The 13,274-nt window shown below is 41.7% G+C and overlaps 1 protein-coding gene across 2 annotated transcripts in view; it reads right to left on the bottom strand.

Annotated features, from left to right (window-relative positions):
- hars (histidyl-tRNA synthetase) overlaps positions 1–13,274 on the bottom strand; it is a 40,455-nt gene that overhangs the window by 4,587 nt on the left and 22,594 nt on the right. For both annotated transcript variants that reach the window (XM_086024150.1, XM_086024151.1), the window contains 4 exons: positions 11,637–11,730; positions 6,684–6,811; positions 6,309–6,581; positions 4,455–4,571 (listed from right to left, as the gene is read on the bottom strand). In XM_086024150.1, coding sequence (XP_085880276.1) covers positions 4,455–4,571; positions 6,309–6,581; positions 6,684–6,811; positions 11,637–11,730 — 612 coding nt within the window. The remainder of the gene's footprint in view (positions 1–4,454; positions 4,572–6,308; positions 6,582–6,683; positions 6,812–11,636; positions 11,731–13,274) is intronic.

The following is a 13,274-nucleotide window of genomic DNA, read 5'->3' as shown; positions in this document are numbered from 1 at the left end:
ATTTCATGAGTTTTAGAGGAACAAGTATCCATACTTACAAAGAAATATCGGTCTGTGAGATAGGAATAAAACCAGTCAAAAACAGTACCAGAGATGCCCACTAGATTTTTAAGTCTATTTAATAAAATTTGGTGATCTACTGTATCAAAAGCAGCGCTTAGATCCAGTAGCACCAAGACTGTGAGTTTTCTCACGTCTGCAGTGCACCTAATATCATTTAAGATCCTTAAAAGAGCAGTCTCCGTACTGTGGTTCATTCTAAAACCAGATTGATATTTCTCCAAAATATTATTTGTATTTAAAAAATGATTCAACTGGATGAAAACCAGTTTTTCTAAAATCTTACTTAAAAACGGTAAGTTGGATACGGGTCTGTAGTTATTAAAAACGCTCGGGTTAGAACCGCTCTTCTTCAGAAGGGGCTTCACCACCGCCGTTTTAAAGGCAGCGGGGAAGACGCCTGTCTGAAGAGAGCAATTGACTATATTTAAAATTTGTTCTTCAAAAAATCCATGAAATGTCTTAAAAAGAAATGTGGGAATTGGATCCAAAAGGCAGGTTGTTGGGTCGAGGGCCGGACTGATAGAATGTTCATTGACATTTTTTAAAATGTCCAGATTGCATCGGGTTCTTCGGCGCAAATGGTGTCACGCTTTATATTTCTGTAATCTATTTATTTGCCTCTATGTTTGTCACCCCCCCTGGCTGTTGTGTTTTTATGTTCCGAGTTACTAAATGAAAAATATAATAAAGTACATTACTGCTACTTTTGTGAGGCAGCTCGTACGTCCCTTCGCTTATGACCCGAGAAGAAGCCGCGCTGCCCATCTTGTCAAACAAGATCAGTGGAACGTTTGCGTTTCTCCTGCCAAACTGGAAACGATTTTCTGGTTGACTTGAGCTGCATGATTGTATGAACTGTACATAATGTGAAGTAAAACGGAGAGGATCATATGATTGGTATGATGTCTCCAGCTGACTCTATTTTAGAGTGGCAAGGTATGGATGTGGGTGCTCCTGTCAGAGAACACAGGCCCGTATTACACTTGACACGTCTATTCATTGTGGTCTGCAACAACGCAGACAAAGAATAACCTAGCAACATCATCCAATGCATATCCAATAGTTAACAATATACCTAAACATTACAATTCACTGTATTAAGCAATTAAACAGCCAAACAATACGTACAATCACACGTTTCATCACTAGAATAGTTAGCATTCTAGCCGAAATAACTAACTAGTGTTCATCAACGTGACATCACTCACGAGAACATATCAAGGCTATTATATACAGCAGTTACCTGACACAAACCTAAATTATTAAACTCACCTTTTAACGTTTGCACACAACAACAAACGTGGTGAAACATGGGAAATCTGCAACTACTGAGTTTGCTGGTACAAACAAACTACTAGCTAGCTGTGTCGAAGAAGGAAAATGAAAAGAAACCACGTCTCTCGCTATCAACACTGAGCGCTTGTGGAGCGTTCAATGCCTGCTCACAGTGTGGGACATCTCAGAACTACATCGAAACTCAATGAATTTATCAAATGCCAACAATTACTAATACTAAAACAACATGGGATTTCTAACATGAAGTATTTCTTAATAATGCGTGTTTTACTCCGAATAACTTTTCACCACAATCCGATTCTGAAAGCCACGAAAAGTGACGTGAAGTCTTCAGTCAGCACGGAGACAACCGAAGGACGATCCTTGCAAAAGTTGAAGTAATGTTCATTATAACAACAGCCAGGGGATGGCAAACATATATGCAAATAAATATATGACAGAAATAGTGTAAGGAATTGGGTTATCTGTGTTGTGGTCGAATTTATGTCTGGCCAAGTTGTGTTGTTTCCGAGGTTCATGAATGCGTCGAGCGGCTCGCTGGATGGGAGGGCATGCGAGTGAGAGGAGCCGAGGACGAAGAGGAGAGCCGTGGCTCTTTTTTGACTGAACGGTTGTCGTACTATATTGCCGTCGGCTGCGGCCCACAGTAGCCGGTTGGACTAAAAACGTGATAATTAAACTACGTCTGTGTTCTTGGAAGATATAATAACAATATATTTCAAAGCGTGACGTCATCGGCAGGTGCGAATGACCCGATCACATCTGCTACTCACACCGGCTTGCTGCGGGCCGGATCTAATAATAAATCAATATCATCGCAGGGGCCGTAGAAATCCTTCTCGTGGGCCATGCCTTTGACATATGTGCTTTAGAGGCTATCGCTGCAATCTAATGATTATTGGAACTTTCAGTGAAACGACTACACTTCTCAGCAGCTATTTTTTTACCACTTTTCTTAATCAAACTGATCCAATTGTCTCAGGTTTGAAGACTGGTTTCTCCAGATGGCATGTTTCAGCTTCTTCCATATGTTCAATAGGATTTAGATCTGGGCTCATTAGTGTTGTCAAAAGTATCAATACTTTGAAAACTATCGATACTTACCATCGTCACCACCAATTACGTATCCAAATATGATATTAATATGTCATGGTATCAGTACAATGGTGCGCGTGCCCGCAGCGTCCACCGCGCGTACTCTGCAAGAAGCACAGCCATACCGGCAGACAGCCTGCGGCAATCAGGAGAGTAGGTCTGCCAAGATTCGCCAACTAATCATGTATACAAACAATTAAAATTGTCGACATTGTAATTTTATTAAAGAACGTGTCATTTATTTATATATTTAATTGTTTGCCGCTGTGATTTTCTTTCAAAAATGCCTCGTCTCTCGCTGGCTGTAGGAACAGAGTCCAAAATCCAAACACATTTGACAAAATGACTTAATACGATGTTTAACCTCCCTTTCATAGCAGCACGGCGGTGATAAACGAGCATCTAAAAAGGAAGCATGTTGTGGCTGATGCCCAATTTCATTTCTGACATTAGGAGAGTTGTGTCTCGGAAGCTAGCTGTAGTTAGACCACAGAGGCTGCTAACGTGTGTGCCTGATGGAACACCACACACAATATCATATTGTAGCGTCTACTGTGGATTATGGAGGCATTCAAGCCCTTAACGGCAACACCTAACATTACAATAAAAGACATAACCTACCTAAGTTGTTTTTCCTTATTAATATTAATTTACCGTGCTAAAAGATTATGCTCCTCCAAATAAGTTTTTTTTTCATTGCAGGTGCATACCACATTTTGAATGTGGGGATCAAATTATGCATACTAGAGAAGCAAAACAAAACGTTTAAAGTAAGGTAAATTAAGGTTAAATTGAAACAAAATTAAAAATGTATTAAAAAATGTTGTTTCTTTACCGATTCCAATACCCAGCTGTGCGGTATCGGCCGATGCCGATACTGTACCGATACCAGACTTTTTGAAAAAAATAAATAAAATATATATATATATATATATATATATATATATATATATATATATATATATATATATATATATATATGAGCAATTTTTTCTTGTAATTCTAAAGAACTGCACACTCACTTGGATGTAAAACCATTACTATCATGGCTTGGTCAGACTTAAAAACCTTTGTGAAACAGGAAAAAATAAGATATAATATACACAAGGTATCTTTGAGAGAGATTGTGTCAGATTAATTACAAAAGCTATCGGACATTATTATAAAGTTTGTTTTGAGTACTGTATTAGTGACCCATCGCAACAACTTCCGCTCCCAAATCCACTTTCAAAACCAGAAACAAGCAGTAGAAAAAAAATCCAACAAGTTCAACTCCAAAATCCAAAATTGAGCAGGGTTTGTTGTTGCGGTCCATTCCCCCTAAGTGTGTGTGTTTAAGCTTTTGTTCAGCGTCCTTGCGCGGTCGCCACGTTTTCCTCGTAATCCATATGGCTCGTGTGGTGCAACAGAATTGCTCTTCACTGTGACCGTTTTGGCACATCTAACAATGTTATTCCCACCGATGTCAGTCCTGTCAACCCCAAACCATTTATAGACTACGGACGACGCGGACTCGCGCCTCGCTATGAATCGGATCCCCGCTCGACCCTCTGTTTGAAACAGCTCCGCTGCAGTGCTGAGAGAGTCACGTGACCGGGTCCTGCCCGCTGACTCAGCAAATGATTATCACTTCCTCCTACTCTGGCGTCAATGCTTTTATTGACGGTAGCAAGTAACAAGCGGAAATGACGTCTATTTGCGAGACGACGTCCGTGCATCGCTGTTTCAATCGATTTCTTCATTTGCGGGCGTACCTCTGCCCACTCACGCATGCAAACAGGTTTATTCGAATGTTTCAGAAATCAGAATTTTGACCTGAACCCGACTTGACTGTATTTAAACGTAGTCAGTGACAAATGATGATTACGGGCGTCCGTCAGTGACGGACGGACACTGACGGAATGCGCACCTCTGTTTAAAACAATTCATAGTAGCTTAAAGACGTACCAACAGCTCAATTTGTCAACACTTGCACATGAAATACAGCAAAAAAGCCTAACCTTGATGCCAGCGTTCCAAAGTTCAGTCACAAGTTTGAGCCTCTCCTCCATCAAGTTCTTCTGCGCTGATGCCACCATCACCTGCACGTCGGTTGTGCGTATCTTCAACGCTAAAGCCTAAAGAAAAAAACATTGCTATGAATCTGACAGTCACTTTCAGTCTGACTTGAAGCAACAAGGACAACATTACACATGAAAAAGCATTCAACACCCCTCCTGCACACATACACTGGAGATCAAAATTAGAGAACAATTTATAACCGTTTTTTTTCTGGAATGAAGTCATCAACACTCCTCAACAGTTGAAATATTTTTCTATTATGGCTGTACCATGCAAGTAAAACAGTTTTTTTACAAAATAATCAAGGCATTTGAACAAAAAAGGTTGTTTAGAAGAAAACACAATGATCAAAATTAGAGAACAACCACCGTAGCATGGAAAAAGATTATAACAAAACATTTCTGAAGGTTACAACAGTCAGCAATAATAGGTTTGTACAGACCTTTGCTTTAAATGACTTCAGCACAGGACATCACTAGTCTTCACACTGCTCTGGTGTGATTTTGGTCCACTCTTATTCCAGTCTTTTCCATAGTTCAGTGACTATAGTGGGTTTCTTGGCCATAACTTTGTCACCAAGGATTTTCCAGAGGTTCTCTATTGGGTTCAGATCAGGACTCTGGGCAGGCCATTTCATTTTTTCAATGTTTTCAGTTTCAAGGAACTGTTTCACCTGTTTTGCTGTGTGACAGGGAGCATTGTCCTGCATAAACACTGCCAGCCGATTGGGCGATGAACGCAGGAAAGGAACCATATGATGATGAAGAAGCTTCTTGTAAACATTTGCATTTACTCGGCCATGTAACAGTATGAGAGGCCCAACTCCTGCTGCAGAAAACATGCCCCAAACCATGACACTTCCTCTTCCACCTTTCACTGACTTTCTTCACACACTTTGGGTTCAGTCTTTCCCCGGTTTTTCGCCGAACATCATGTTTCTCATCAGACCCAAACAAATTAAACTTACTTTCATCACTGAAGTGAACTTTGGACCAGTTCGCCTCTGTCCACACAACATGCTCCTCAGCAAAGGTTAGTCGAGCCTTTTGATTCTTTCTGCTAATTTGAGGTTTGGTCACTGCAGAGTGGGCTTTCAGTCCAAATGCTCTTAAATGTCGAGACACTGTGTGATGACATAGATTTCTACTGTGTTCAGCGCTGAACGAGCGAGCAATCCCAGCTGCAGTGTTGAAATGATTGCCCATTGACATCCTCCGCATTATCCTGTCCTGTCTTGCATTTGTCTTTTGTGGACGACCAGCCTTCTTGGGGGACTTGAATGAGTTTGTGATGTTGTAAAGATGCAATATTCTTGAAATCACAGATTTGGAACGACCGACCTGTCTTGCTATGGCTGACAGAGTCATCCCCTTGGCCCTCAGCTGGACAACGTGCTGCCGGAGGGTTCGGTCACTTTAGAACGGCTAACCATCTTGTAATCAGACGTTTGGTTGCCACTTAAATAGGGATTGTCTGGTCAGCAAGGAAATTAGCACCAGGTTCCAGATTTACACTATTAACGAGGAGGTACCCTAAAGTGTTCTCTAATTTTGATCAGTGTTCTTTTTCTAAAACATCATTTAAGTTTTTTATACTGTGCTTTCAGGATATATGTTACTCTTGAAATATACTTAAAATATTGCTCTTTTAATCCATCTTGGATAATTTCAAATATGATTATGCCGTGACCTTGAAATTTAGTCAATTGTAGATTGTTCTCTAATTTTGATCTCCAGTGTACACACACAAACACAAAATTACAGCTCAGAAACAGAAACCTACTCCATACATACCTCAGCTTTTTGCTCCATGAAGGAGAAGATTCTCTCAATGCCGATGCTGACACCCACACATGGTACTTTCTTACCATTGGGGTCAAACATGCCAACCAACCCATCATAGCGACCCCCTCCAGCAATGCTGCCCACACTAACACACTCATCAGCAGGGGAACCATTTTGAACTTCAGTGGCAGAGGACTCTGCACCTGCCTGAGACAGCACTGCTTCATATATAACTCCTGTATAATAGTCCAGACCTCGAGCTAGGCTGAGGTCAAACACCACCTAGATGTGACAAGATATCAAAAATCAATAGATGAAATACTGTGCATATATATTAAATACTGAACTGGGTGTATACAAGCCACAGTGACTGGTATTTTGTACCTTGTCTGTAACCTGAAAAAGTTGCAAGTAGCTGAAGAGTAGTTTTATGTCTGACAGGCCTGCACAAGCGTGCTTACTCTGAGACATTTTCTGGTCCTGAAGGAGGCGCTCTGCTAAGTCCATCCCACCTAAAAAAAAAAAAAAAAGCACAATCAGCTACTTGTTAAAGTCCCTGTAAAGTCAAACTAAAAATATGTTGACACACCAATGAATGAATATGAATTTGACACACCACAGCGAAACATCATGAAAATCATGATACAAACATGAAATTTGTCTGTCTCTCATCTGTTCTGTTGCGCTCATGACTGAAAATCTGTGAAAGGGCCATTTGAAAATCCAATGGCTGATATGGCTGTATTTTTTCATTTAAATTTTTTGATGAATTCTTTTTGAAAACCCGCGATGCCCTGAGGCCGTAAAACTTGAACCGCGAAGTGGCTTGCTCATCTTGTCTGTGAAATCTGGGAGTCGTTCAAAGACAATGGGTTTTGTGCAGTCAGGGCCGAGTCATCGTTCGGGGGCAATGTACAGTCCAGGGGTGAGTCCGGTGGTGGTGCTTGGCAATGTGAAGATGGCTCCAAAGTATGGGTTGAATGTGGCCCAGAAGTTTGGGCCGATGAGAAGAAATCAATCTGTTCTGGATGGAGGGATGTGGGGGGTTGAGTTTCATTGTGTGCTTGATGGTTCTTCGGAGTCAACCAGAATCTCGTCTCATCTGCTGTTGTGGAAAAACATGGTTTTTGTTTTGGGAACGTGTTGCCCTGTGACACACACTTTGGACAGTGTTGGCAGTCCGTAATTTGATCCCCTGCTTATAAAAATAAATCCCATTGCATTGGAAAAGATGATGACGTTTCCAAAAATTGTCAATAATGCTTCTCAGTAGGGATGTAACAATTCATCGAAAATGGATACAAATGCTTAAAATATGCATCGATGTAAAAACATAAGAAAATATAACACAATGCAATACATTTTATTTATATAGCGCATTGCCCAACAGCTACAGCTGTAACAAAGCACTTTTCATACAACAACAAAATAGCCATAATACAACAAGTAATAAATGAATACAAAACACTGAATCAAACGCCATGTTAATAAAGCTTCTCTCTCATTTCATGCCTCTCTGTACTGTCTGCAACGTACATGCGCAGTAGTGGTAATCCGGGGCATCCGTGATGTAAAAAGAAGCATTGTGGGTAATGGTCAGAGCTGGGCAGTCCGTCCCGGGTCCGGACAGACGCCCATTTTTGGGGCGTGGGGTGTGGGCTGACACATTTTTTAAAAAGTGCTCGACGAAGCAAGGCCGGAGGTGGATTTTAGTCTGGCCCACTAATCGGCCCTCGTGCGTGTGACGTGCTTGCGAGGCGGCCAAAAGTTAATCTCAACCTACACGGCTAATTGGGCAAACAACAAAAATTGCCTCCGAACGCGTCAAAAGCGCCACTACCAACTGTGCGTACTTGCATTGGGCACGTATGGGCTGAGAAGAAAAAACAAAACAAAAACCCCCAAAAAATAAATAAATAAATAAAATTAAAAAAAAAAAAAACATCCGGTCTGCACAAAGAGGAGAAGAAAAGGAAGATGAGAAGAAGAAGAATGAGACAAAGAAGAAGAAGGACACAAAGAAAAGAAGAAGGAGGAGACAAAGAAGAAGGAGGAGAAGGACACAAACAAACTGGGAACAGAAGGAAAGCAAAAAAAAAAAAAATGGAATCATTTTTCAACGGAATGGAGGTACAGCGCGAGTTCTACAAGTGGTGATAATGACGAGAGACATTGTGCTCAAGCACACCAGCGAGTGCCGTCAGAAGCATGTGGAGGTGGAGGAGATTTGACGCTGGGATTGGGGACCGGGGAAAAGCCATTAGGGTGCTAAAGGGCAATCCTGGAGAGCTGCTAAAAGTAAGATAATACATTTTTAATAATATGCAAGTAAGCTAAAGTTTTTTTTGCCATTACTCATGACGCCGTTTTAGAAAAAAAAACGCTCAAGCAGGTTAAAATGTGTTTCACCCCACTTTTCCCCATCCATTTTTAGATATGTTACAATACTGTATACTGGTGCCTTGTTTTAGATGTGATGATTTTTATGCAGTAATTCTATTGTTTATCGCAGGCAAAAGACGTTAGGGGAGATTGTCGTCCTGTCCATTATGTTTTCTTTTAAAAAATAAATAAATTCACAGACCCAATAAATTGTTTTGAGTATGAAACAGTGTTATTATTGTCCACTTTCTTCACTCTTTAAAATAATTTTTATTTGGGCATTTTTTCAACAGTCCAAAAGAAAATTAGCCAGCTAATGATCTTGCAATAAACCTCCACTGTTAGCATCCCTCCCGCGGCGGCGTCATGCACCGATATATTTTTTTTTTTTAAACCGGGGTGGGGCGGGGGCGTAACGGAGCCAGCTAATGATCTTGCAATAAACCTCCACTGTTAGCATCCCTCCCGCGGCGGCGTCATGCACCGATATTTTTTTTTTTTTAAACCGGGGTGGGGCGGGGGCGTAACGGAGTCGGGGGCCGACAATGTTTATGAATAAGGCTGGAGGGTCACGTCCGGATGGGTACCCAGGTCAAGGGTGGAGGGTCGCGACCGGACCGGCAAAAAAGGGTCAATTGCCCAGCTCTGGTAATGGTGTCATGGCTACCCGAGTGAAAATTAACAACAGAATCTGAAAGTCCGGGCGCATTTCAAAAAATTAATGAAAACGACATAAATCTTCCTTTCATAGCACCACGGCAGGGATAAACGAGCATCTAAAAAGGATGTTGTGGCTGATGCCCGATTTCATTCATGACATATAGGGACAGTCGTTTCTGGAAGCTAGCTAGCACACACAGGCTACCGTGCGCGTCTGCATGAACGCCGCACGCATGTCCTGTTGTGGTACACTAACATTTTGTTAAGTCTACTACGGACTATGGAAGCATTTGTCAGCAAACTCAGGTTTATTAAAAACAAAAACACAATTTTTGTATACAGGCAGTCCCACGGTTGACATCAAACAGCAAGAGAAGACACATGCTGCCTCACGGTCACTGTGACCACGTACCGAGTGTTGCGTTTATGAACTCAGAAATCTCACCACTCAAGTTAACACAACACGGCCTATTTTCCACCAAACCAATATAAGTGTTTAGTTTTATTTAGCAGTGATTTTCCCTAAGTTTAATCATATAATGTCAGTAGTATTAGTGCAACTCAGCATAGTTTTGGGTTCATTTTAAAATGCACTAAACATTTACAGCTAAAAAGAAAATGAAGGCCACTATCGCCGTCAATTTAAATTACTCCATTTATAAAGATGTCAGGAATATTGGTAGCTGTCTTTATTCTTTTGTGGATACCTTGAAGAATTCTACCTGTAAGCTACAGATGGTCATAAGTAGGGCTGCTCGATTAAGCGATTTTGAACCGAAACCAAATGTTCTGGATAAAACAATGTTAAAAACGTTCTAATCGCCACATTCGATTTTGTTATTTTTGGTGTATCTAACCCGCCGTAGTTTACTCTGCATTTCTGCTTCCTCCTACGAGCGCGCAGTCCGAAAACAACAATAACAGCATCCATGGCTACCTACCGGCGATTCTGCTACCTTTGCTCGGGCAAGTGAGCGTTTAGTTAATAAATCGGGCATATTGCTATTGCACACACTATTGTACATGCGGGGCACACGCTATGGTATGCCGGACCATAGGCAGAGGCCTGCATACCTCTGCGTTTAAAGATTGCAGTTTTTGTAGTCTCACTTCAGTATCTCTGTTTTTTCAATACATCAAATGCTTCTGTGTGAATTATAACCGATCTGACAGTAGAATGCTCAGTAGCAATCTTCTAGAGTTCATCCAGAAATATCAGAAGAAAAACCATGCCATTAGCAAAACAGAACCTTTGTGTGCTTTCGCCTACATTGGCTTTTGATGCCAAATAAGGCTTTGTCGCCTATTATCAGTGTTTGTGGCCCAGTAACTGATCTCGCATGGTGAGAGGGTCCACTTTCATACCTTTCATTGGTGCTATGATCCACCGAAGCTTGGTGGTCAGATGACAGTAAGACAAACCTGTTTTTCAGTTCAATGCACATGTTTTGTTTTCATCGTCCGTATGATGGTTTCGTTTTTCTTGCCAGTACCAAAGTCCAAAACTGATTTCTTGGTGTTGATGTGACCTCTAGCATGAGAACAATTAGTTCATGGTCATGTCTGGCTGTTGGGTGAAAACTACTCACTTTTGACTTTGGCTGGAAGCAGCTGTCTGTTAGCATGCTTGTGTCCACTATTTGGAGACACTGGTAGCGTGGTCTCATTGTCTGATTTCCCATTCATCTCCACAAACGCCTCAAGGCGATGCAATTTTGCCTCCAGCACTCAATTTTCACAATTGTCCGAAGGAGTTTGTGGTAGTCGTCAATGGAGACGGACATCTTGCTTCTAGGCCTTGTTGCTACTAGTAGACTTTTGCTAATTAGCAGGCCGTGCTCACGTTATCGTGAAGAGGTAACAAAAAATGTTGAAAGAAATGGGTCCCAGAGGCTGTACTAAAAAAGAAAAATGAATACAGCCACACCAATATAAAAAGTATCCAGGAGAAGTCCAGAGAGAGAAAAAACAAAATTGTTATCAGCGAAAAAAATGCAATAAAAGCAGGTGCTGAGCAGCTGGCATCTTCACGCTACACAAGCAGGAAGGAGGGATGGAGGGAAGGAGGGGAAAGAGAGAGGGAGAGAGATAGAGAGAGGGAGATAAAGAGATTCTCATTCTTGACTCCTATGCATTTTGAAGGTCCAACTGCATGTAGTGGATCTTGAAATCAAACTGTTTCTCTTCTTCAGCAAGCTTGTGTTGGGCAAGGGGCTTAAAGTACTGTGTTTTCCAGCAAACAAAACGTCACTGTCAAGTCATCTGATGTGTAGTCTCATACGATTGTACGCTTACCCTGCATACTGACATATTCCCCAATCTGGTCAGCAACCTCCTCTGACAAGCCTTTCTCATTCACCATCTCTCTTCTGACATCCTCCCACGGCATCTGGTAGAGAGTGGATCGCAGATGAGCGGAAGATTAACAGCAGAACATAAAAAAGCACAGGAAGAAAACAAAAGAAAGGTCATATTAAGTTTGATTGTCATAAGATTTTCAAAAGTACAGTGGTACCTCTACTTGTGAACGTCGCTTTATACGAAATTTTCAAGTTACGAAACGCCTCAACAGGAAAATATTGCCTCTTGTTACAAAAGAAATTTCAAGATACGAAAGGTAAAAATACAGTATGGGCTGCCTCTGGCAGCTCCGGAGTTTCCTGAACGCAACATACTCATAGCTGCTCAGCCATTGGCTATTACCTAGCATCTTCCTGGCATCCCATTGGCTAAGAGGGACCTCTACCGTATTTGTCTATGTGTGTAGATAGACAGGTAGATAGATATATGTGAAAGATATGTCTATGCAGCGTCCTCGTCATTCGCCCCTCGGGCCATGAGGTGTTCTGATAGCGTTACGTGAATTAGAAACGAGGAAAAGAAAAAAAGGAGAAAATCTTCTTTTTTTTTGTCCATACAAACAAAGCAAGAGGTAATAGAAAAGTATGAAAAAGGGATGCGTTTGGTTGATCTCGCCAAAGAATATGACCATAATGTTGCCACATTATTAAATCAGTTTTTTTACAAAATGCCAGGCAAAAAACACTTCTGAGAGAGAACATGAACCAAAGAGGGCAAAAAGCGATGAGGACAGCAATTAAAAGGTAAACGATCATCATTTTTATTCTTTATTCTTAGTTTTTTACATTATGCACAACTCTCAATTATTGTGCAATAATCTAATTGTAAAATGTATTTCTTACATGTTTTGATGCATTTTTATGCTTTATAAAACATTTATGTCTGAGTATTGGGGGGCTTGGAACGGACAGAGCTGGGCAGTCCGTCCCTGGGCCAGACCGGTCGGACCCGCTGGCCCGGTCGGATGCCCATTTTTGGAGCGGAAGGGTGGGGGGTGACAAATTTTTAAAAATGGCTGGACTTAGCATGGCCGGAAGTGGATTTTAGTCCAGCCCACTAATCAGCCCTCATGCGTTTGACGTGGTCGCGAGGCGGCCAAATTTCATCTCAGCCTACTCAGTGAAAGGCTTCTTTTTAGGCTTCTACTACTCCCGCGTCGGCGCGGGCGACAACTGCCGCATTGATTCACGTGACCGACGCTTTGTGCTGTTGGCGACAGGTCTCTAGTCATCTCGGTCCCTTTATGGTTGTTGCGGGGGACGGAACGGGGCGGGGGGCGATCATTTTTATGAATGAGGGCGGGGGGTCACAGCCGGAATACCCAGGTCAAGGGTGGAAAGTTGCGGCCGGACCGGCAAAAAAGGGTCAAGTGCCCAGCTCTGGGAACGGATTAGGGCATTTACATGGAAAACGCGTATCTACTTACAAAATGTTCTACTTAAGAAAAGGTACGACTGTATTCCAGTAGGTATTGCAGGGGAAAGAAAAAGTATGTGACGTTTTTGGAACGCCATGGTTTTTGAATGAAATTATCGTAAAACGTCATTTGATCTTTATCTAAATCAAGGGTAT

The sequence above is a fragment of the Filicampus tigris genome, chromosome 2 (assembly GCF_054856515.1).
Source record: "Filicampus tigris isolate MCC_2025a chromosome 2, RoL_Ftig_1.0, whole genome shotgun sequence".
In the NCBI taxonomy this organism is placed as follows: Eukaryota; Metazoa; Chordata; class Actinopteri; order Syngnathiformes; family Syngnathidae; genus Filicampus; species Filicampus tigris.
This window is presented reverse-complemented; position numbering and strand designations above follow the sequence as displayed.